Raw genomic sequence first — 22,900 nt, 5'->3', positions numbered from 1 at the left:
GTGGATTACACATGTGGAACCCATAACTGTGCAAATGGTTTACACATGTATACCCCCATTTTGTGTCAATGGTTTACACATGACTACCTTTGTATTCTGCCAATGGTTTACACATGTGTACCTCTATATTGTGCCATTGGTTTACATATGTCACCTTATAATGTGCCAGTGGTTTATACATGTCACTCCTGTTTTTGGCCAATGGTTTACAAATGTGCACCCCTATATTGTGCCACTGGTTTACACATGTTACCCCTATATTGTGCCGCTGGTTTACATATTTGTACTCCTATATTGTGCCAATGGTTTACACATGTGTATGCCTGTATTATGCCAATGGTTTACACATATGTACCTCTATATTCTGCCAATGTTTTACACATGATTATCCTAATATTCTGCCAATAGTTTACACATGTATACCTCTATATTGTGCCAATGGTTTACACATGTGTACCCCTATATTATGCCAATGGTGTACAGATGTGCATCCCTATATTGTGCCAATGGTTTACACATGTTACCCCTATATTCTGCCAATGGTTTAAACATCTATACTTCTGTATTATGGCTATTGTTTACACATGTGTACCTGTATATTTCTCCAGTGGTTTAAAGAAATTATAGGATCATTGGTTTATGCATATCATTTACACTACAGACATTAAAAAATGTAAGGATGTTTTTATTTGCAACAGGATCCATTGAAATATATTTATATAATTTTTTGCAATTTTTGGTGGAAATTTTTATATTGTTTTCATAAATGATGTGATGTATGTTTATGTACAAATTATTTACATGTAGCATTTTTTAAAATATAATTTTAAATTTACTTTCTAGAACCTTTACTTTTATCTAATTGTTTTATCTTTAATCATGAAGGTGAGAGAAGATGTCCTCAGAATACCTTCACTTGTCCATCCAATCAAAATGCAGGACGATATTCATGTATCAGCAAAAGTGCCGTCTGTGATGGTGTGAAAAATTGCCTTGGTGGAGAGGACGAAATGCAGAATTGCCCCCTACAGACATGTATTACAGATGAATTCCGATGTACTAATGGCATCTGTATTGCCCAGAGGTTTGTGTGCGACCATGATAATGACTGTGGAGATGCATCAGATGAACCAAGCTCTTGCGGTAAATTTTATTTCTCATTTCCCTATGTGTATTCTAAGCACTTAGATAAAACAGACTCCCTCAAAGGCTTTACAGTTAGGAATAAAAGTTATAAGATGCAGTGAGAAGCCATCTTACTCATTGGGACATTCATCTAGTAGGGGTCACACACACACACACACACACACACATAGAAAGAGAGCTCAGTGTGTGTGTGTGTGTGTGTGTGTGCCCATATTAAGGAGATAAATAGTATGTTCCCAAATCATTCAAGTTACTTTGATTGGACCCAATTTTGAAAGCATTTCCATTTATGAAAATTAATACTGATCACAATAACCCTGCCCATACTTTGACCTAGGTATATATTAAGGTCATACTCTTTCTGAGGTATATGTTAGGCTAATATTCATCGTTAGCTTTATATTAAGCTTATACTCTATCATAGGTATATATGAAGCTCATACTCTATTCTAGGAAATATTAAGCTTAAACTCTATCCTAGGTATATATTAATCTAATACTCTTTCTGAGGTATTTATTAGGCTCATACTCTGTTATAGGTACATATTAAGCTCAAACTCTATCCTAGGTACATATTAATCTCAAACTCTATCCTAGGTATATATTAATCTCATATTCAATGTTAGCTTTATATTAAACTTATACTCTATCCTAGGTATATATTAAGCTCATACTCTGTCTTAGGTATATCTTAAGCTCATACTCTGTCATAGGTACATATTAAACTCAAACTCTAACCTAGGTATATATTAATCTCATTCTCTTTCTGAGGTATATATTAATCTCATATTCAATGCTAGCTTTATATTAATCTTATACTCTGTCATAGGTATATCTTAAGCTCATACTCTGTCCTAGGTATATATTAGGCTCATACTCTGTCCTAGGTATATATTAATCTCATACTCTTTCTGAGGTATATATTAGGCTCATATTCATTGCTAGCTTTATATCAAGCTAAATGAGCAGTTTCAGTTTAATATGTTAGGTACTGTGACTGGAGTTATTGAATTCACTATGCCAAAAGACTTAGTGAGGTTAATAGTTCTTGGACAGTGAATTCCATCCTGAGTGATAGGCTCATATGGATAGTCTTAGTTGCTTTGTGTGCAATGCTTTTTGGTAATGCCCACTTTCCATTGACGATTCCACATTTCTATTATATTATTTTCTATTCCCTTTGATATTGGTATATTTGTAAAATTTCTGCAGGTTACTCTATTATGTTAACAAATGCAAAAGTAGGGAGTATTGGAACATTGATTTGTACTGTATTCTGCATATGTATCAACAATACTTTAATGTTTTACATGTATCATAGAGTACCCTACCTGTGCCAGTAACATGTTTACCTGTGACAATAAACGCTGCATTCCACAAAACTGGGTGTGTGATGGACAGGATGATTGCCGTGATAAGTCCGATGAGAAGACAGAAACATGCAGTAAGTGATAGACTTCGCTAATCTAATCTGTCTCCACACACACATATATCTATCTATCTATCTATCTATCTACCTATCTATCTATCTATCTACCTATCTATCTATCTATCTATATATATGTGTGTGTTTGTGTGTGTGTGTGTGTGTGTGTTAAAGAGAATATCATAAATATGAGCAGAAATTATACACATGTATGAAAGATATATTATAACAGTATATACAAATATTTTGTACTTGGCTTTCGATTGTTTAATTAGGCCCAATTAGTCACATATCTTTATGTCAGACTGAAATTTATTTAGAAAGAAAGTAGCAGTATTTGTTCTGCATGTACCGATATCAGCCATTCAAATTCGGTGGAAGACAATTCTGGGTCATAAAATTGTGAAATATATTTTCATCGTTAAAATCACACAAATAACAAACTGATAAATATAAATCGAATCATGTGAGTAATTTATATTCAAACATTATGGTCATTTCAATAAACCATTACAAACAACATTCACATTCTACATGATGTTAGCTAGAAGTTGAATATTATATAATGTAATAAGTCGAAAGTGAAAAGAAAACCTGAAAGAATGGTATAAAGATGTCACGTTTTGAAAAGTGTACTGCCTCTGAAAATAATGATGATTTTGCAATTTGCAGTAAATGTCATGAATTATGTAAAATGTATGCTGCCAGTAGTCATAATATCTGCAGATAACAGCTAATTTCCTCTCCATTATATAGTCAAACCTGAACCTACTTGTCCTAGGGGAAAATTCAGGTGTACCAATGGACAATGCATCAACATCAATCTGTTATGTAACAAGCATCCTGACTGTGATGACGAGTCTGATGAGAGTCACTGTGGTAATTTAACATTTGTGCTTCGTTCCGTCACAGCATTTTCCTGGCATTTGTTTTTCTTTATTTGCTAGGAATAGGAACTAATGTTAATATTATATGCAGATGAGAGTTTTATAAATGTGGTTTGTTTAGAATTTTATTTAATGAAAGGATAATTAAAAACAATAAATAACCATGATTAATATTAGCACCGGGACTGTCATATACATATGGTAGTTGCAGGGGAAGTAACTCATAATGGTAAATGCAACACGGAGAGACTAATATTTGTGACTATTTGACCATTATTTTAATGAGCCTTAAAATGTTTAAAAATATTGCACTGAATTAAATGTTCATTCATGATATTGAAATATGGATTCAGAACTAAAGTGTATTGACTGTTTTTTAAATTTTCTTTTTTCTTGATATGTTATATTATATAGGGGTACAAGGGTATTTAAACTGGTGTTAACCTGATGACTGTTTCAAAGTTCATCAGAGTTGTTCTGTTATAATATGTAATGAACTTGCAGATATGAATGGTGAGCACTTAATTAAAATTACATTTTCAAAAGAAAGATTTAATCACCAAATAGTACATTTAATGAAGTAAGCATTTTGACATATGCATAAATGGATATTCTAAAGATATCAACGAATGCCTGGAAGTCCGTGACAACCAATGCGCACATATTTGCAAAGACACCCCGACTGGATACTCTTGTGAATGTCAACCAGGGTTTGTGCTGATGGATGATAAGAAGTCTTGCAGAGGTTAGTTATGACTGTATACTATAACTTTCCAATTGTATCTTTCTCATATAAATGTACAAAAAAGCATGGCTCCTGTAAGAAATCAATGTTTTTATAGTAAATTTATATGTACCCTAAATTCAATGGGCCCTTCCGTGGGAAGCATATCCTAATATGCTTGTGGTAAAATTTATGAGACAGTATACTTTTCTATTTAGGATTGAAGTGAAATGGTGTATTAATCACTTGAAACTTTTTCACATGAAGAAATGTACAAAGTTTTTCGTACAGTTTTGATTTTATATGTTTATGTTTATTATTATTATTATTATTGTTATTATTATAATTATTATTGCTGTGCAAATGGTAATCCTTAACATTTGTTATGACAGTGTTTACCGTTCTTGGCCTTAGGAGTTTTATTCTTATTTTTAAGTATGCGAAATTAAAATAGATGAATATTTTGTTTTCAAGACATTGATGAATGTAGAGAAAGACCCGGGTCTTGCAGTCAGATATGTGAGAATAATGCTGGGAATTTCACGTGTAAATGCAGTGATGGGTATCGGAAGCTCTCGGATGGACGATCATGCAAGAAGACAGACAGTATGTGTATAAATCTGCACATATAGTTTATATCTCTGATGCAATTTGCAATCTGCAAAACCAAACATGACACATTTGCTCCCATTGATTTAAAGAAAGACAAAAAAAATTGTATCATTCTAACAAAGCAAACTATATCAGATAATTGATTCCTAATCCATGGGGAATTATCTACAGAAAAATCACTGTGATAACTAATGCATTATAAGGAAAGATTGACAGGTCTCATTTCTAACGTTGAGCAGGATGAGAAGTGCAGTTTTAATATATATATATATATCAAAGGTATATTAAAATTTACCTTGACTTGAATCAGCAAAAGTCTCGTTACAATGGCTCCTCTAAAATAACATGAAAAGTAAGTACAGGAATTTGATATTTGAGGATATAAAAATCTCTTTGATTGGTCAAAAGGTAATATAGTCTGTATATACCTCCCTGTCTGCATTTACCCCCCTACCAATTTCAATCAAAGAAATTTTTAATATGATTATATGATTTAAAGTGCACATGACTTAGTCAATTCATATATTGATTCATAATTTGTAACCTGCCGGTGACCAGAGTGGCCCTAACACTTGCATCATCTGTGTGTTTCATGCTTAACAGACTTTCCATACTAATATGGCACCATATGCGTACACTATGGGCAAGTGTATTTTCCGCAGACAACAGAGTGAAATAGTTCATCCTATTTGCTAACTGCTGGATAATTCCATAAATTATCATAATGTTGAGAGATTAGAATTATATCCCTCTGCATACATGAGCATAGAAATTACACCACTTGTTAAATCCATGTGAAAGTCAAATTTGTAGTTATCAATCTTTTCCTTTGCTTGATTCAACATTGTAAATGATGGAAGCTGACAAAGTATTTATCTTCTATGTACATCCACCCCTTCACTGACAATGGACTTGTCCAGGAACTTGAGAAGACTGTCAATCAAGGTCATCTTTTCCACTGAAAACTTCTTTTTGGAATTAAATGTGCAGATGATAAAGTGTTAGGACAACTCCAGGCATAATCAGGTTTAGAATTAGAATTAAAAATCAATAAATGAACTAAGTTCAGTGCCTTTTTCATCTCATTTGTGCTTTTAATTTTTTTAATCAGTATGGGGTACAAACAAACGTGAGGTATATTCAGACTATAATCCAAATCAATAATATAATATTGGAAATTACGTTGTTATTGTTTCTTCATGAAATATAGTGGAACAAAATTATATTTACAATAGCTTCTGAACAGATGTTTTGAACCAATTTTAGAATGAGCATAACAATTCTGCAACATTAGAACATCATAACATATGTGTAATTATTTAGGCTTTGCTGACATGTTAGTATCAAGTCATCCCTCCTCCATTTGCTATCACTGCTTTTTGGGACTGGCTCTCTCTTTGGGACTGCATGAACTAAGTTAACGTTAAATACATGATGGCTATCAGTTAATTGATTCTTTGTAAATGTTTATATGTGATGATAGAGATTTGTTTATACTTTTTCTAGATATTACTAGCTGCACTGACCTCATGTCTGGCAGAGTAACCATAGTATACAAAGAGGGGCCCAACAAGGGGCCAGAGAATGATGCACTGTGTGTTACTCAAACTATATTTAATCAATTAAATTACAATATGTGATGATAGAGATTTGTTTATACTTTTTCTAGATATTACTCCTTGGATCATCTTTACAAATCGCTATTACATCCGTGAATTATCCATGGATGGGGATAATTATCGACGAATTGCCCAGGGATTTGAGAACGTTGTTGCCATTGATTTCCACTACCAGGAGAGTAGACTGTATTTTACTGATGTTAGAACTAATAAGATCTATCGAATTTTTATCAACGGCACTGGGCAAGAAACTCTTATAAGTCATTCCGTACCCATGTCTGAGGGAATAGCTGTTGACTGGGTGGGACTGTAAGTTTTCCTTGTTATTTTCAAATGTTTAATGTGATGCAAAATATATTTTCAGAGTTTAATATATTTCCTGATTAGCATTTGTACACTGATCCTTCACATTTAGGCTCAGTGTCATTGAAAATTCAGAATATTCCATCTCGTATTTATCAAAGATGTAATGTTTCATTTGTAAGAGTTTTATCTCTTAATAATAATAATCCAAAGTGGCATTAGTATTAGCCATTGACTTTGGTGTTGACTGATGGGGAATGTGTGTGTATATGTGTGTGTGTGTGTATGTATATATACACAATTCAAGATATTAAAAGTTTACAAAGTCTGTGATTCCATATTGTGTATTGAGTGATGAAGTCAGTACTCATATATTTATTATATGACAGCTGAACAATACAAGGAACCATCATAATGAATATTTCATAAATTTTCATTTCTTTATTTAAACCTGTAATATACATGTATATCTTTGTCACATGAAAATTCCTTTGAAAGAAGGCAATTTGTTTTGCAGAAAATTATATTGGGTTGATGCCCAGCTGTCAACAATGTTTGTGTCTGAATTAAATGGAACGAGTCGTCTAAAGCTATTTGAAGGACGGATTATGAAGAGGCCGCGTGCTGTCGTAGTGAATCCATTTACGGGGTTTGTATTAAGATTATTTGTTTAGTTTTGATAAATTACTGAGAATTTGCATTTTCCTCATCAAACCATCTGTTTTATGGAAAAAGGTACTCCTTCATTTCAATATAAACACTGGTCTCTTTGCCCCCACAATTGTGAGCAAAATAGCCTCTGAAAAATGATGTTTCTAACACAACTAGGCATTAGGTTAATGGGAAATCTCTTGGAAGTCTATGTTTTAGGATATATTCAGAAATAGCCCTCGAAATGTGTTTGAGGCAAAAACGACAAAAATCTCCAGGGGTTAATGAGTCAATGGTGCAACCTGGCTTCAGTAGGCAATCAGCAAATAACTCTGTGATCTGTCTCCTCCATCAATCTATCAAGAAAGGTGAGACCTGACCTTCACACTCAGACTCTATCAGAAACACATGAAAAATATCCAGATGTTATCAAAGCCTTCTTTTCTGCTGCTGAAGGCTGACAAGCAAGACATAGCCTCACAAGCACTTGCCGATTGGTTAAATGAGGTTATCAGATCTCTAACTGGATTATGTTTGGCTCACGGAAATTTGGCTTACGGTTTCCACGAGCCTGGCCTTTGAAGGTAATATCTCAGTCCTGGATACAGTGGAGTCAGTTGGCTGGCATGCCCAGTCTACTATCAATTTTTATTTGCATAATTTAACATACTAGGAATGAAGAGAGTTGAACTTTGTTGGGCCATTGATTGTTATACAGGCAGTTTCCATGAATCCATTTGTGACAGCACAACCACAGTCTGAGTTAGAAGAGTCAGCTGGAATTACCTATGGCACTTTGAATCTGAAGCAATTGTCAGGTGCACCCTCTTATATAAATGCAGATTCAGTTGTGATTGTATCATGTTAGGAGACATTCATCTTTATAGTCGAGCAATAACAAGAATTTTCTGCAAGATGACATTGCTTTAGGTTGGATGCTCAAGCATTTCCACATCCTTTTACCTATTCTTGTAATGTCATCTGGTAATGTATTTGAGAGATTAACTTTTTAGTAAATTAGATTTCTATTTAAAATACTTATTTGATCACATTAATATGAATCCCTCCCATCCTGTCAAGCAAATACATGCACCATGTTAACCGTGTTGTTGAGTTTTTCACTGATAACATCTGGAAAGAGAGTGGCCACCTAGCGTGAACAAGGGGAGGTAATCTGCAAGATTTCCTAGCTTCATCCATGTCACATATAGATTGATGATTTTCTGCTCTTGGAAAGTATTCTTGATGTGGGAAAATAACTCCTGATGTTAGTATGATTGGTAAGTATTTTTGGAAAAACATGATTTACTGAGGAATGTTCTTTCTTCACAATGTATCTTCAACTTCCTTTCTCTGTTAGTGTTAAATTACATTATGATCTATTCTTTCATATAGATACACCTACTGGACAGACTGGGGAGTGGAATCATACATAGGTCGAATGGGTATGGATGGCAGTAATGCTACCAAACTGATAACAAAGAAACTGGGTTGGCCGAATGGACTTACAATAGACTATGAAACTGATAGGCTGTGGTGGGCTGATGCACATTTAGACTTCATAGAGTAAGTCAATCAGTTTTGTTATAAATTTTATAAATTGAATGTTGGCTCCATTGAATCAGAGCCTTCAAATCTAAGGTGTCTATTCACTCAGTGACCTTGCAAGATTCATACAGATTCTTCTGTAACACTAACGCAGAATCTGGGCCCAGTTTAGATCAATAGTCATTGCTGTTCTCAACAAGGCCTTAACAGTGACATATGTAAAGGAATATATGTCAGAAACAGTACACGCACCTATATTACCAATGTACTTTTTATTTATCAATGGACTGTATCCATTACAGCTGCAATATAGAACTATAAATGTTAAGTTAGGATTGCATATATCAACCAATCTCTGTCTCTATCTCTTTTTGTCTCTCTGTCTGTTTTTCTATATCTATATAAAGTTTGTTGAGAACCCGGATTGTTCTAGAATGGATAACTCCTTAAAGTCATAGTGTTTCCAGAAAATGCTAATTGTGACCTAGGTCAAATAAAAGACTTTATAGTCTTCTATATCTAGAAATTATCCATAAGTGCTATAAGATCTTGAATAAGAAGTTTTTGTGTTCAGTATTTTGATTCTGATTTATTTATTTATTCAAATTATTATTCACTGGAAATACAAAGTGCTCAACAGTATTCTTGGACAGAAACATTAACCTGGAATTATATTGAATTCAAACAAGGGCATCTTGGATTATTTTATTGTGATTAATTGGAAGCAACTCATCACACTTTAGGGCACTGGTACGTCAGTACATTTAAGGCAACAGTCACATTGATGCCTTCAGTGCTGGATGTTAATTCTAACACCATTGGAATTTAATTAGTACTTTATTCATTAGGACTGGTGAAATAAATTTTTGGACTATTCCATGATAGAATTCATAATACTGCAAGTTCTTTTTTAATTGTCACCTTGAATTCTAGGGAAAATATTTTTATTTGTTGAACTTTAGAACACTTTGTTGGCTTTCATTCTTTTCAGTCACTTAGTTTAAGACCATATAGTCTATATATATATATATATATATATATGCATATCAGATTTGCATCAGCTGATGGTACTGGGAGAAGCATTGTGCGCCAAGGAATCCCACATCCCTTTGCCATAACTGTCTTTGAGGACTGGATGTATTGGTCTGATTGGAATCACCTATCTATTGAGAGGGCCAACAAATACTCTGGAAAAGATTACAAAATTCTGCAAAACACCACACATAGACCAAGAGATTTAATCGTGTATCATCCTCTAAGACAAAAACCAGGTATGACACTATGGATTTATATTTGACCTTGTAGGAAAATTCTCTCTTGCCCAGAAATACATAAAAATGTGATTAAGGGTACTCCAATGTTTCATTATATATATATTTATGTGGCTTACAACCAGACCCTTAGTGCAAAAATTCTGAAATCATTCCTTCATTTTTGGCATTTATGAACAGGTTTATTTGGTTCAGTAAGATACCTGAATAACTATGAAGATAGTTCATAATTATGGACCAAGTCACATGGATTAAACAAGAACAAAAAGACTGATTCCAATTTTTAGTGATATTTAATGAAGGTAAGTTGATAGAATTAGCATGGTACAAAATATTAACATTGTATGTGGCTTACAGAGTCCTAATTGCTCTAGTGCTAATAACAAACAGATTTACTTCTTGATATTATCACAAATTAGAACAGATACTATTTATGTATGGAAAACTGAGTAACCACTGACAAAATATCTTTAATTTTTTAAGTAGGTGCAATAGAACAATACTGGACACCAAATTGAATTAGAGTTTGAAATGTATAGGTTGGTCAAAGAGATTTTATTATTCTGTTTCTTGCATGGTAAACATCTACTTCAAGCATTTACCAGTGACATGATTAAAATATGATTTGAACTTCCTCTCAAACATTAGGTTTGCATACTTTATTTTACATCATTGGATATTACTTTACTTACTACAGTATTTTGAAAAAATATATTTCTTAGCTGAAAACCCTTGTGGCAAGAATAATGGAGGTTGTTCTCATCTGTGCCTTCTGTCTCCTGGAGGGAAATCCTTCAAATGTGCTTGTCCAGACTACTTCTTCTTGTCCACTGACAATAAGACGTGCATGGATAACTGTACCTCTAGCCAATTCCGCTGTGGTCATTTGGATGATAGATGTATTCCAATGCTGTGGAAGTGTGATGGAGAACCTGACTGTAAGGATGGTACAGATGAACCTGATGATTGTCGTAAGTAGATATTTCAGTTTTTGTGATTGATTGTGGAAGATATTTCTCTGGAAATCAAAGAAAACTTGGATACTCTTGCTTAGGGATTCCTTCCCACCAAGAGTACTGTCATCATTTTGTTCTTTAAAATATATTGAAAATAATTTTAGTTATTAAAAAAATTAAATTTCATTGAAATTAAAGTTAACAAAATCAAAACTCAACATACAAGAAATTTACTTATCATAGGCTTATAGGTTTTTCATTTTTAACTCAAGTAACTTTGTGGATTCTAAAATCTCACAAAGGTAGGTGTATAGGAGTGTTATGTCTTTTAGACACATGTAAATCATTAATTTGTATTTTCACTCTTACTCTGTCCATGCTTTAGCATGCCATAATGGTATTAAGGAATTTCAGTCTGGAATAAACGCAGACACAAATTACCGAGATTTAAGCAATACCATTCGAAACAAGCTACATTGCTGGACTTTGCAACTGCTTCATACATTCTTTTACATACAGTTTTGTTTCTAATTGTATCTAATTAATATTTTGCATTACACATCCTAAATTTCAGGTGGAAGTTACCTGAGGCATTTAATTTGTCTAGACTATAATTAATATTTTATACTTCTAAAACTGTATATGCTTAGAGACAATGGTATTTTAAATTATCGAAACATTTAAAAGAACGAAAATATCGCCTGATCTTTGCTGCAAATCAAATTACTATGCTCTCTAATATTTATATGTTTCATTCCAAAAGAAACAGTATGAATGTTGTCAATTAAAAGATGGTTTGTAATATTTGAGAACTAATGCTCATATTTTCAGCAGCTAAGCACTGTCCTCTGGGTCAGTTCCAGTGTAAGAACCATAACTGCACGCACAGCTTTCAGGTTTGTGACCTTAACAACGATTGCGGAGACTGGTCAGATGAGGAAGGGTGTGAAACACGCATGTGCGATCCATGGCAGTTTAAATGCAACAACCACAAATGTATAGCAAGGGGATGGCTCTGTGATAGGGAGAATGATTGTGGTGATTTCTCGGACGAGAATAAAGATATGTGTGGTATGAAATTATTTTACATGACACGTTTGATGTATAGAAAGACATGTTCCCAGTATGATGGGTGTGATGATTGTGGTGATTTTTTAAATAAAAATGACAATATTTGTGATAAGAAGAATGCACACTTTTGTAGTAACGTAGAAAACATTTGAAATATGAAGAATGAAAGTCTTTGTGGTAAGAAGAATGAAAATATTTATTGTATGAAGAATGCGAAACTATGGGATTTGTAAAATAGTATTACAAGTGTTAATGATTTTATTTTCAAAAGAGAAGGTTTTAAACATGAAGCATAGTTAAGATAATGAAAATATAATCATAACATAGATATCCATAAATGACCACATTAGTATGTATCGTTTTCTAATCAACATATAAACCTTGCATGCTTTGTCACAAAGTAACATTCTCATATATATAATAGTAATAATAATAAGAAGAAGAATAACTCAGCCCACATTACAGATTATTATCTTAGGTTTGTATATTTCTCATTTTTGTTGTCTAATAAATTTCTTTACATTTCTTAGTTATTAGTGTATGCAATAAATGTGTGTCACTTCTAGGTATATAAATGTAATTACCACATCCTTGTATTTAATTCTTTTGTTTTAGATGGCAAGCAACAATGAAGTAATTTAAAATGATGCTACTATTGGACTGATAAATGATTAAGTTCTACAAATGTTTAAAAGGAAAGAAAAAAAGACACTGCAATACATTGTGCATGGTTTTATTTAGGGCATATAATAAGCATACATGCCAAACCATTATGCTTTTGGCATAATCATTATGCTTTTTTTCACTAAATTACGAATTACTTGTAAATGTACGTGTATGAAGAAGAAATAAATAAAAAATGAGGTTTGCTTTTTACCCATTTGATATGTGTAATTTTGTAGGGTGGTGTTACTCATGGCTGGATATAAAATGCAATACCTTTTCTGTTTGCTTCTATTTTGGTTTTGTTCTTGTTTTTGTTTCATTTTTTTTCTTTCTATTTTTCTCACTAAGATGAATGACCTGAAAGTAATTGAAAATGAATTAGGAAATTCAGACAGAAATTGTAGCAAAGTACTACATCTTTTACAAGTTAAGTAATCAGTAGAATTGAAATTGTTGGACTATTAGTGTAGGAACATATTAGCACAACTGTACTTGAAATATTTGTGATTTTGTATCCAAGGCAACTGGACATGTGAGGCAGACAAATTCACATGTGACAATGGTCGCTGCATTCCACTGGCTTGGCAATGTGATTTTGATGATGATTGTGGAGACGGGTCTGACGAAAAAGCAGAATGGAAATGTAGTACGTTTCACAATTAATTATATTTGTGTTAAAAGCTTTTGGAAATATAACTTTTCCAAGTATGAATCCATGTGAATTTAACTTAATCAGTTTGTAACTTGTTTCAATTTCTATATGTTGCTTTAAAGTCCAATAATGTCAAAGACTTTTTCCAGTCTTTGAGTTTAGCTTCACTACATATATTTGCCTAACTACTGCACCATATATATATATATATATATATATATATATATATATATATATATATATATATATATATATATATATATATATGCAATAAACTGACAACAAACAGTGTGAAAGTAGTACTAGGTACTAGTTTCATACTGTTCATTGTCAGTTTATTGCATTTATCTTAATCAATCCCTGACACACGTTATTTACTGCTGGATCTAGTACACTTGAAAGGATTGTTATTTGCCATATTATATATATATATATATATATATATATATATGCAAGAGAATCATCTTGGCAATACACTGGATCTTTGCAGATATATGCTGCTATGGATAATTTTGCAAGTGTTAATATTTATGCAGATATCTCTTGCCTTGGATGTCATATAATTACAACATCTGTAAAAAAATCATGCAAACTTAATATCACCTTGGTTAGTAAAGTCCTGTTTAAGTCATATTCATTATTAATCTGAAACCTTATGAAATGTATGAAAAACTTCTTAAACTTCAGTAAAATACTATATAATGATCTAAAATTGTATTGAAATCTCACAAAAGTTTTAGTCAAATATTTGTGAAATCTCACCAGTCTTTTCAGTGAAATGAAAAAGACTTAAGTGATGCCATCATGGATTAGGCTTTTGCATGCGAGAAAGAAAATGAGGACAAGAAAAACCTAAATCTTATTTGATAATGTCTGTCAAAATAAAATTTATATCTTTTTTTTAAAATTATGTTGAATATTCATCATTGATTCCCAATAATGTCTAAGAATTATTAGGCAGCTTAATAGAAATCTGAAGCAGATTTTTTTATGGTTTCGACAGAAAGCGCTTAAAAAACCCATCTGAAATCCGCCTTAAGTATGCCTGGAAATTTTTGTACGGGATGAACTATTACCAAATTCCATATGAACTATTTACAAATTCTATATGGACCATTTACAAATTCCATATGGTATATTTGCCAACTCCATATGGACTATTCACACATTCCATATGGAGTATTGCCAAATTCCATATGGATTATTCACAAATTCCATATGGATTATTGCCAAATTCCATATGGAATTTTAATTTTATTCCATATGGACAACCTACAGATCTCATGGACTAATTAGCATATTCCATGAGTTTTGCCATACAGAGTACATTCGGAGTCCATAACATTTCCATATGGATACACTGAAATCCATGAGAGTGCTTTAACTATAGAATAGAAATGTTGATATGGATATTTCTGCAAAAGTATGTATGGATTCCATATCCATTCCATGTGGAGAATTTCGTACGGGCAACAGCTTCTGTTGATGTTGTTATTTTAAGTGTGTTTTTGTGTTTGACTTTTCCTATTGACCACGTCATATATTTATGAGCAATTCTGATCTGTTGATCATTGTTATATGGGCTAATTGCAAAGTCGAAACCAAGGTTTATGGCAGGTGGGGTGGGAAGCTCCTGTCTTCTATACGTCAGCGGCATGCAATGGGTTTTATCCCCGCCCCCATATATGTAAAGGTAACAAGTATTGCTCATCAATATCTGAAAATTGTCCCACAGCCTATTTCGGCTTATCTGATTTGTCCTGTTTTTCCTTTGAATTTGGCAAACAGATGGTGCCATAGAGTGAATGGAAACTGACATAGCTTCAACATTCCTTTAGATACAGAAGTAAATTTGAACACAAAAATAAAATTGAGTTATCTAAAACTCAATAGATATGTTACCTAGGTTTTTTCCAATTCATTATAGTTGATGTTTGAACTGGAACATAAATAGAATGTCATAGTTTGCACATTTCTGAGTTACAGTCTGTAAGGGGGTCTGTGGGTCATTACAATAGATTGCTTATTTATATTTCCATTTTTAAATTTGGTTATGATGGCATTTCATATTGATAAAGAAATGTATCCAATGTTGGACTTTGCTGAAACCAATATCTGCTCACACTCCACTTGTCATAGACTTTAACTTTGTTATCAAATTTAAACCATTAAACCTTGAACCGTAAAGCTGTGAAACTTTTCACACCATAGTTGTTATTGTCTGTATCATTTATACATATTTGCACTTGTGCATTGCATTTCCTCATATTTAGCTTTTCTTTCCTAACAGTGAGTCGTGAATGCAAGCCAGGATGGTGGCGTTGTAAAAGTAATTATCGCTGTATCTATGACTGGCAGAGATGTAATGGGCGAGATGATTGTCGGGATAATTCTGATGAAAACCCTATTGAGTGTCCACAGTGCCATCCTACGGGCGATTGGCAATGTGCCAACAAGAGATGTATACCAAAAAGATGGCTCTGTGATTTTGAAAATGATTGTGGGGATGGAAGCGATGAAGATACATCAATGTGTGGTAGGTATTATTATAAACGTGGATGCAGTAAATCCAAAGTTTTACATTAACATTCTCCTTCCTTTACTTTTCCATTTGCTGCCATATTAAAACTGTTTTGTCATTAATTGAAAAAGACATGAGTAAAACTATGATTACATCTTGCAATTCTACATCCCAAAGGCAAATATCAGTGTACCAACATCTTTTATGAAGATTTACATTAAGATGTGGCAATTAATAATTGAGTAAATTAAGTAATTCTTCCAAATAAAGATTGTTTGTCCATTAGTCCGTATGGAAGCATTTCTATTGAACTCAGCTTCATTTTGTTGTAGAATCAAGTCATGTATCTTGTAATGATAAGTTTATTAAAGAAGTAGTTACATCTGAAATAAGTATTTTAATTCTGCCATAAATACATAAATAAATTGATTCTTAATTTATTTGCTTTAGTATTGTTGCATTGTGTATAGCATTTGATAATATATCATCAAGAAATATACGCCTTGTGATATGCTGGAATTACCTTTGTAAAGAACTCGGGTCTATTTTTAACATGCATTTGGTATTGTCAACTGGGTTGTTAATATTATTTATAGCTAGATTATACAGACCGTGTTCAGAGTCCGAGTTTCGCTGCAGTAACCAGAAATGCATTCGCAGCAAGTGGCGCTGTGATCGTGACAATGACTGTGGAGACGGATCAGATGAGGATCCACAATACTGCACTGGTATACAATTCAACTACTACTAGCTACTACTACTACTACTAATGCGATTCATATTACTATTATATCTACTATTAGGAGTACTTCTGCTACTAAAAACTACTACTAGTACTACTACTACTACTACTTACAATCATAATGATAATAACTACAACAATGATTATAGTTTAATAGATCTGTTCATTATTTTACCTATAAAATTAGTTCTAGTGGACATAATAAATTGAGTGCCAAACCAATTTTAGTGCATGATAAACCAGTTAAAACAATACTTTAAAAAAAACGCTTTTCTAACTGAGCATTTATTTTCTTAAAATTCTCTTGGTACCTTAAAAGTTTAATATGAAAATTTGCAAATTATAATTTTTTTTTACCTACACAACATGATGGGGATCTCATTTTTAAAGTTCACATAATTGTTTCCAGTGAAGTGTGATAATTATGGGAACTCCCATGACAATGACAGGTACTATTATTGCAAAGCACTTAACTTTGTTAACCAACTAAGCTCTAGTTCAGTGATTTTATTGTAGACAAAGATGCATGTCTTTTGCCAGAAATATATTGTTAGAGTAGGAAGCAGAATATTCTACTCTCAAGGTTAAATATGGCATCATTCACATATAAATATTCTACTCTCAAGGTTAAATATGGCATCATTCTCATATAAATATTCTACTCTCAAGGTCAAATATAGCATCATTCACATACGAATATTCTACTCTCAAGGTCAAATATAGCATCATTCACATATGAATATTCTACTCTCAAGGTCAAATATAGCATCATTCACATAATGAATATTCTACTATCAAGGTCATATATAATCATCATTCACATAATGAATATTCTACTCTCAAGGTCAAATATAGCATCATTCACATATGAAAGTGGATAAAGTTTGGACGTACATGGGAAAATAGAAATAAACAGAACTTAACATGTAAGGAAATTGCTTTCTACAAATGTTAAGTGTATCTGTGATATTCAAGTAACAAGATACAAAAATGTAAAATATTTTCAACAGAATACCATGTATGTAGCCATGATGAGTTTCAATGCAGAAGTGGTCATTGCATCAGTCCAAGCAGGACATGTGATGGCAGGAGGGATTGTTTGGATTACTCGGATGAGGCCAACTGTACAGGACGATACCCAGGTGGTCACTTCTGTCCAGCACATTACTTTGAATGTGCTAACCATGTACGTATTATGATTAAGATTGCAGTGATATTATAGGATCAGCAGAAATAGAATTTTTGAGATAAATATGAGACACAGTGTCCCTTTGCCTTCAGTATACCATGTTGATGAAGCTGCATATATAACTGTACCCAATGTACATTGTATAGATTTCTTGTGTAGGTCTTTAAAATCATTCATTTGCATGCATACTAAGTTAAAATGTTAATGTACATGTTTTTAAAAAAGTAGTGATATTAATATTAAAGGGCATATCCAAACATTTTTCAAATTTGTTTAAATGCAGGTGAAAATGCGATGTACGAGACTTATTTTAGGACCAGACTTTTACTTACTTGGATGTGTTTACATTCAAATATTTAGATACTGTTGTAGCACTGATAAATACTCTTCTGTTTTATTGTGTTACACAATGAATTAAAATCACTTGAAAAATTATCGCTGTTATATGTTTTCATATAATCAGGGCTGAAAATATTATTTTACCTGTGCAATCTAATCACTGAAATCAAAGCATGTAAAGTACATTGCTTAACTTTAAATGTTACATCTGATTTACCTTTACATTCAACATCCTACCAATGGCGCAATTTGCATACGCAGATGTGTATACCACATGAATGGTGCTGCGATGGTGGCAACGACTGTGGAGATAATTCAGACGAGACTTTGAAAGTCTGTGAGCAGATAGAGTGTAACGAGGCTACACATTTTCGGTGTGAAAATATTAAATGCATACCACGATGGCGCCTTTGTGATAAAGTTGACAATTGTGGAGATGGATCAGATGAAAATAACCACTCGCTGTGTATGTATTTCATGATTTTGTGTTCCTTTTTATATGTAAGCTTAGGTATGTATTTCATGATTTTATGTTCTTTTTTATATGTAAGCTCTGTAGAAAGTTCCCAACAATAACAAACAGTGCCATCTTTCTGTGATGTTAAGTGAACAGGCCAAAAAACACCAGCTTGTATTACTAGACTATACATTGCTGTGTAAATGATGTGACTCCGAAACAAAAGAAAAAGCAAAAACAATATATACGAGTTGCTAGATATAATGTATTTTTTTATCATTTCTTGTTGCATAATAATTAATGTTTTGTTAATGTGTCATTCCTATTTTATTTACTTGTAATCATTTTTTGCTGCATGTTGAAATGATTTTTCTTAAGGTACCTTCATTCCAATTGATTCATAAATCCACATTAGTAATATTCAATCACAGCTCTTATAATTTCTATATTGTCTTTACTGCAATGTATATATATATATATTTCATTCAGGTACTCCCCATCCAGTGCATTGCCTTTCAACTGAATACAAGTGTTCCAATTCCAAATGTATAACAGCCTCACAAGTTTGTGATAACCATGATGATTGTGGCGACTACTCCGATGAAATTGGTTGCTGTAAGTGAAAATATATTAAAGTATTAATCATTAGTACTCGTCAAAATATATTAAAGTGTTAATCATTAGTACTCGTCAAAATATATTAAAGTATTAATCATTAGTACTTGTCAAAATATATTAAAGTGTTAATCATTAGTACTCGTCAAAATATATTAAAGTATTAATCATTAGTACTTGTCAAAGTATATTAAAATATTAATCATTAGTACTCATCAGAATATATTAAAGTATTAATCATTAGTAATCATCAAAATATATTAAAGTATTACTCATTAGTACTCATCAGAATATATTAAAGTATTAATCATTTGTAATCATCAAAATATATTAAAGTATTAATCATTAGTACTCATCAAAATATATTCAAGTATTAATCATTAGTACTCATCAGAATATATTAAAGTATTAATCATTATTACTGATGTCAAAATATATTAAAGTATTAATCATTAGTACTCATCAGAATATATTAAAGTATTAATCATTAGTAATCATCAAAATATATTAAAGTATTAATCATTAGTACTTGTCAAAATATATTAAAGTATTAATCATTAGTACTCATCAGAATATATTAAAGTATTAATCAATTGTAATCATCAAAATTTATTAAAGTGTTAACCATTAGTACTTGTCAAAATATATTAAAGTATTAATCATTAGTACTCATCATAGCTTAAGTTGTATTTCTAATCCTCACTTTCTAATGAGCATGGAATTGAACCGTCTTTGGTACTGATCATAATGAAGACAGAGAAATCTGTTTGGGTCCATGCTTGACGCCTCATCTAGAAATTGTTGTGTTTTCTATGGTTGTTTGACTGTTGATGTTTTTTTCCTTCATTTGGGACAACACAATAATACATGTGAAATATTTTAGAAAATTCACTGTATGGATCTTCCAATTTTTTTGGATGATGTTAATGAAATGATCTTTACGTAATGTTATACAATTTACAGCATACCCCTGCATATGTCGAAATTTGCACTTTTCAGTTTCGTTGAAAATCACCATCATCAATATCAACTAGATCATATATTTGAAGAAAAAAAACAATAACATTTTATGACACAATACAGAGGCAATTCATTGTTTACAACAAAAAGTCTTCTTCCTGAGGGGGGCCCCGAGTGGTCTAATTGAGTGCTCTCGGTTACGGATCACTGCCATCTCACCTCTGTCTATGTGGGTTCGAATCTTGGATTCGGCTAATGTGGGTATGTGAGAAAGCTTGACAGTAGCTTCTCATGGGTCGGTGGTTCTTTCTTGGGTTTTCCCGGGTTCTTCCTCCACCATTTATACTGGCCGCCATCTATAGCCTATGCTGAAAAATAGCATTAAACCCTACAACAATAACAACTTTTTCCTGAGTGAAAGCAATGTACCTTGTCCACAGCTAAATGGTAACCTGACTGTCTGTTTAAAGATCCAATTTTTTGGTACAGAATCCTCTAATAATAAATTTATTGATTTTTGTGTTGAGTCGCCAGAGCCCCCAACAAAAACAACATAAATGCAAAAGCTCAATGTGTACATATCTAATAAAAAAATTATATCCCTTAATTAAGTGTTTAATGTTGTTTTTCAGAGTTTATCGTGGTATACTCCGTCAGTTGCAAATAACACCCGAAGCTGTGTGAGTCAGCAAATGACAGTTTATACCAAAATAAACTAAAAAAAACCAATAAACTCTTATTTTTGCAAGTCTTTATAACTGTATTAATTCATATATTTTTAATTTGCTTTTTTAAAGATAGTCACTATAAGTTTTATTTAAGCGTATGAATTCCTGTTGAGGGCTTCTACTATGTAACTAGTTATAGTTCAAGGGATTCTCCATCATTATCATAATAGATACAAATAGCTACGTCAAATTCAAACAAATAATTGCACCAATTATAGGTGATCTGAGGTTTAGAACATTCCACAGAATTGTCCTAATATTTTGTCTTAATTGGCACATGCATTCTGAGTAGAATTTCAATATTCAAAGAAAAGAATATGTTGGTTTGTTGCACATATAAATTATTCTTGAATATGATGCGTTCATGGATGAATTCAATGATACTTGGCTGAATCATTATTGTTTGGACTCGTGAGTTACCAATTTGCATTTCTTTATATCTATTTTTGTGTTCAGTAACAGGTTAGCCTGCCTGGATGGGCTACATACAACTGAAATTAAGACTGTCGGTAAATGGTTATAGTGATGAGGGTCCAGTAGCCAAACCTGACAATTACAATGGGGGTTAGGGCTCTATTTTCCCCCACCCACATCACCACATTGTAACAATCAGTGTCAGCATCTTACCTTGTATGACTATCAATGCAGTTGTAATAATGTATGTCTTTGAACTCCATCTCCTCTCATTTCCTATAACTGTTTACCTATAGTAAGTTTTAAAATTGCTTTTGTAGTGAAAGTGAAAGTACTGTACCCTTTGGGGGCCCTGAGTGGCCAAGTGGTCTAAAGCGCTCTCCATTATGGATCAGTGGCATCTCACTGCTGTCTGCGGCAGTTCGAGTCTCGGATTCAGCCAATGTGGGTTTGTAAGAAAGCTTGCCAGTAGCTTCTCATGGGTTGGTGGTTCTTTCTGGGGTTTTCCCGGGTTCTTCTTCCACCATTAATACTGGCCGCCATGTATAGCCTATCATGAGCTGAAAAATGGCGTTAAACCCCACAACAACAACAACAACTGTATCCGTTATGTTCTTCTTGAATAGGGTTTGAGTTTCTCAGCTCTAAGATAGAGGTCTTCAATCTCGTTCTTGTAGAGATTGAAATCATTTTGCTTTATGGTCATCCTTCCTCTTTGTGAGATTTCATTTGTGATTGCCCTGCTGTTCAATGAGCGAATGGCTATACAATTTACTTGGTTCATTCGGAATGGTTGATAATTCAGCTTTTGAAATATGATCCACTTCAGAAGGCCTGTCATATGCTGATGTGTCAGTGTGTTCAGTGACTCCATGTATGAAATCTATCTGATATGGCATATTTAATGAAAATTTTCATCACTGCAATTTTGGATGCAACCATTTGCTTGCAGAGTACCCGCAGCACAACAGACCAAGACCTACCATACAAGCCACGTTTTCTCCTCCACATTTATATCAGATTTAATCAAAGAAAGAAAATATCAAAATCAATTTATTCAATTTTCAGAATAAGATATAAACCCACCAACATTTTTATTTCATTTTAAAAGACATGTTGCTGTTGTTGTTATTGTAGGGTTTAACGCCATTTTTCAGCACATGATAGGCTATACATGGCGGCCAGTATTAATGGTGGAGGAAGAACCCTCAAAAACATCGGAAAGAACCATCAACCCAAAAGAAGCTACTGGCAACCTTTCTCACATACCCACATTGGCTGAATCCGAGACTCGAACCTACGCAGACAGAGGTGATATGGCAGTGATCCGTAACAGAGACCGCTTTGGACTACTTGGCCACTCAGGGCCCCCTAAAAGACATGTAGTTTTTCGTAGTTTGTAC

General features: G+C 32.9%; 1 protein-coding gene across 5 annotated transcripts in view; it reads left to right on the top strand.

Moving 5' to 3' along the window:
- LOC149790192 (low-density lipoprotein receptor-related protein 2-like) overlaps positions 1–22,900 on the top strand; it is a 168,150-nt gene that overhangs the window by 104,634 nt on the left and 40,616 nt on the right. For 4 of the 5 annotated variants that reach the window (XR_016423814.1, XM_089972182.1, XM_089972180.1 and 1 more), the window contains 17 exons: positions 886–1,143; positions 2,468–2,590; positions 3,329–3,451; positions 4,079–4,204; positions 4,658–4,789; positions 6,465–6,723; positions 7,235–7,366; positions 8,764–8,934; positions 9,967–10,187; positions 10,910–11,158; positions 11,975–12,214; positions 13,401–13,526; positions 15,823–16,068; positions 16,650–16,781; positions 17,806–17,981; positions 18,585–18,789; positions 19,270–19,395. Coding sequence is in view for 4 of the 5 variants with exons in the window: in XM_089972182.1 (XP_089828308.1) it covers positions 886–1,143; positions 2,468–2,590; positions 3,329–3,451; positions 4,079–4,204; positions 4,658–4,789; positions 6,465–6,723; positions 7,235–7,366; positions 8,764–8,934; positions 9,967–10,187; positions 10,910–11,158; positions 11,975–12,214; positions 13,401–13,526; positions 15,823–16,068; positions 16,650–16,781; positions 17,806–17,981; positions 18,585–18,789; positions 19,270–19,395 (3,045 nt within the window). In the remaining variant the exon portion in view is untranslated. The remainder of the gene's footprint in view (positions 1–885; positions 1,144–2,467; positions 2,591–3,328; positions 3,452–4,078; positions 4,205–4,657; positions 4,790–6,464; positions 6,724–7,234; positions 7,367–8,763; positions 8,935–9,966; positions 10,188–10,909; positions 11,159–11,974; positions 12,215–13,400; positions 13,527–15,822; positions 16,069–16,649; positions 16,782–17,805; positions 17,982–18,584; positions 18,790–19,269; positions 19,396–22,900) is intronic. The other variant, XM_089972181.1, reaches the window with a different exon arrangement.

The sequence above is a fragment of the Sinohyriopsis cumingii genome, chromosome 10, assembly GCF_028554795.1.
Source record: "Sinohyriopsis cumingii isolate HCF-2022 chromosome 10, ASM2855479v2, whole genome shotgun sequence".
Classification (NCBI taxonomy): Eukaryota; Metazoa; Mollusca; class Bivalvia; order Unionida; family Unionidae; genus Sinohyriopsis; species Sinohyriopsis cumingii.
Note: the sequence above shows the minus strand (reverse complement) of the source record. Positions and strands in the feature narration are given on the sequence as shown.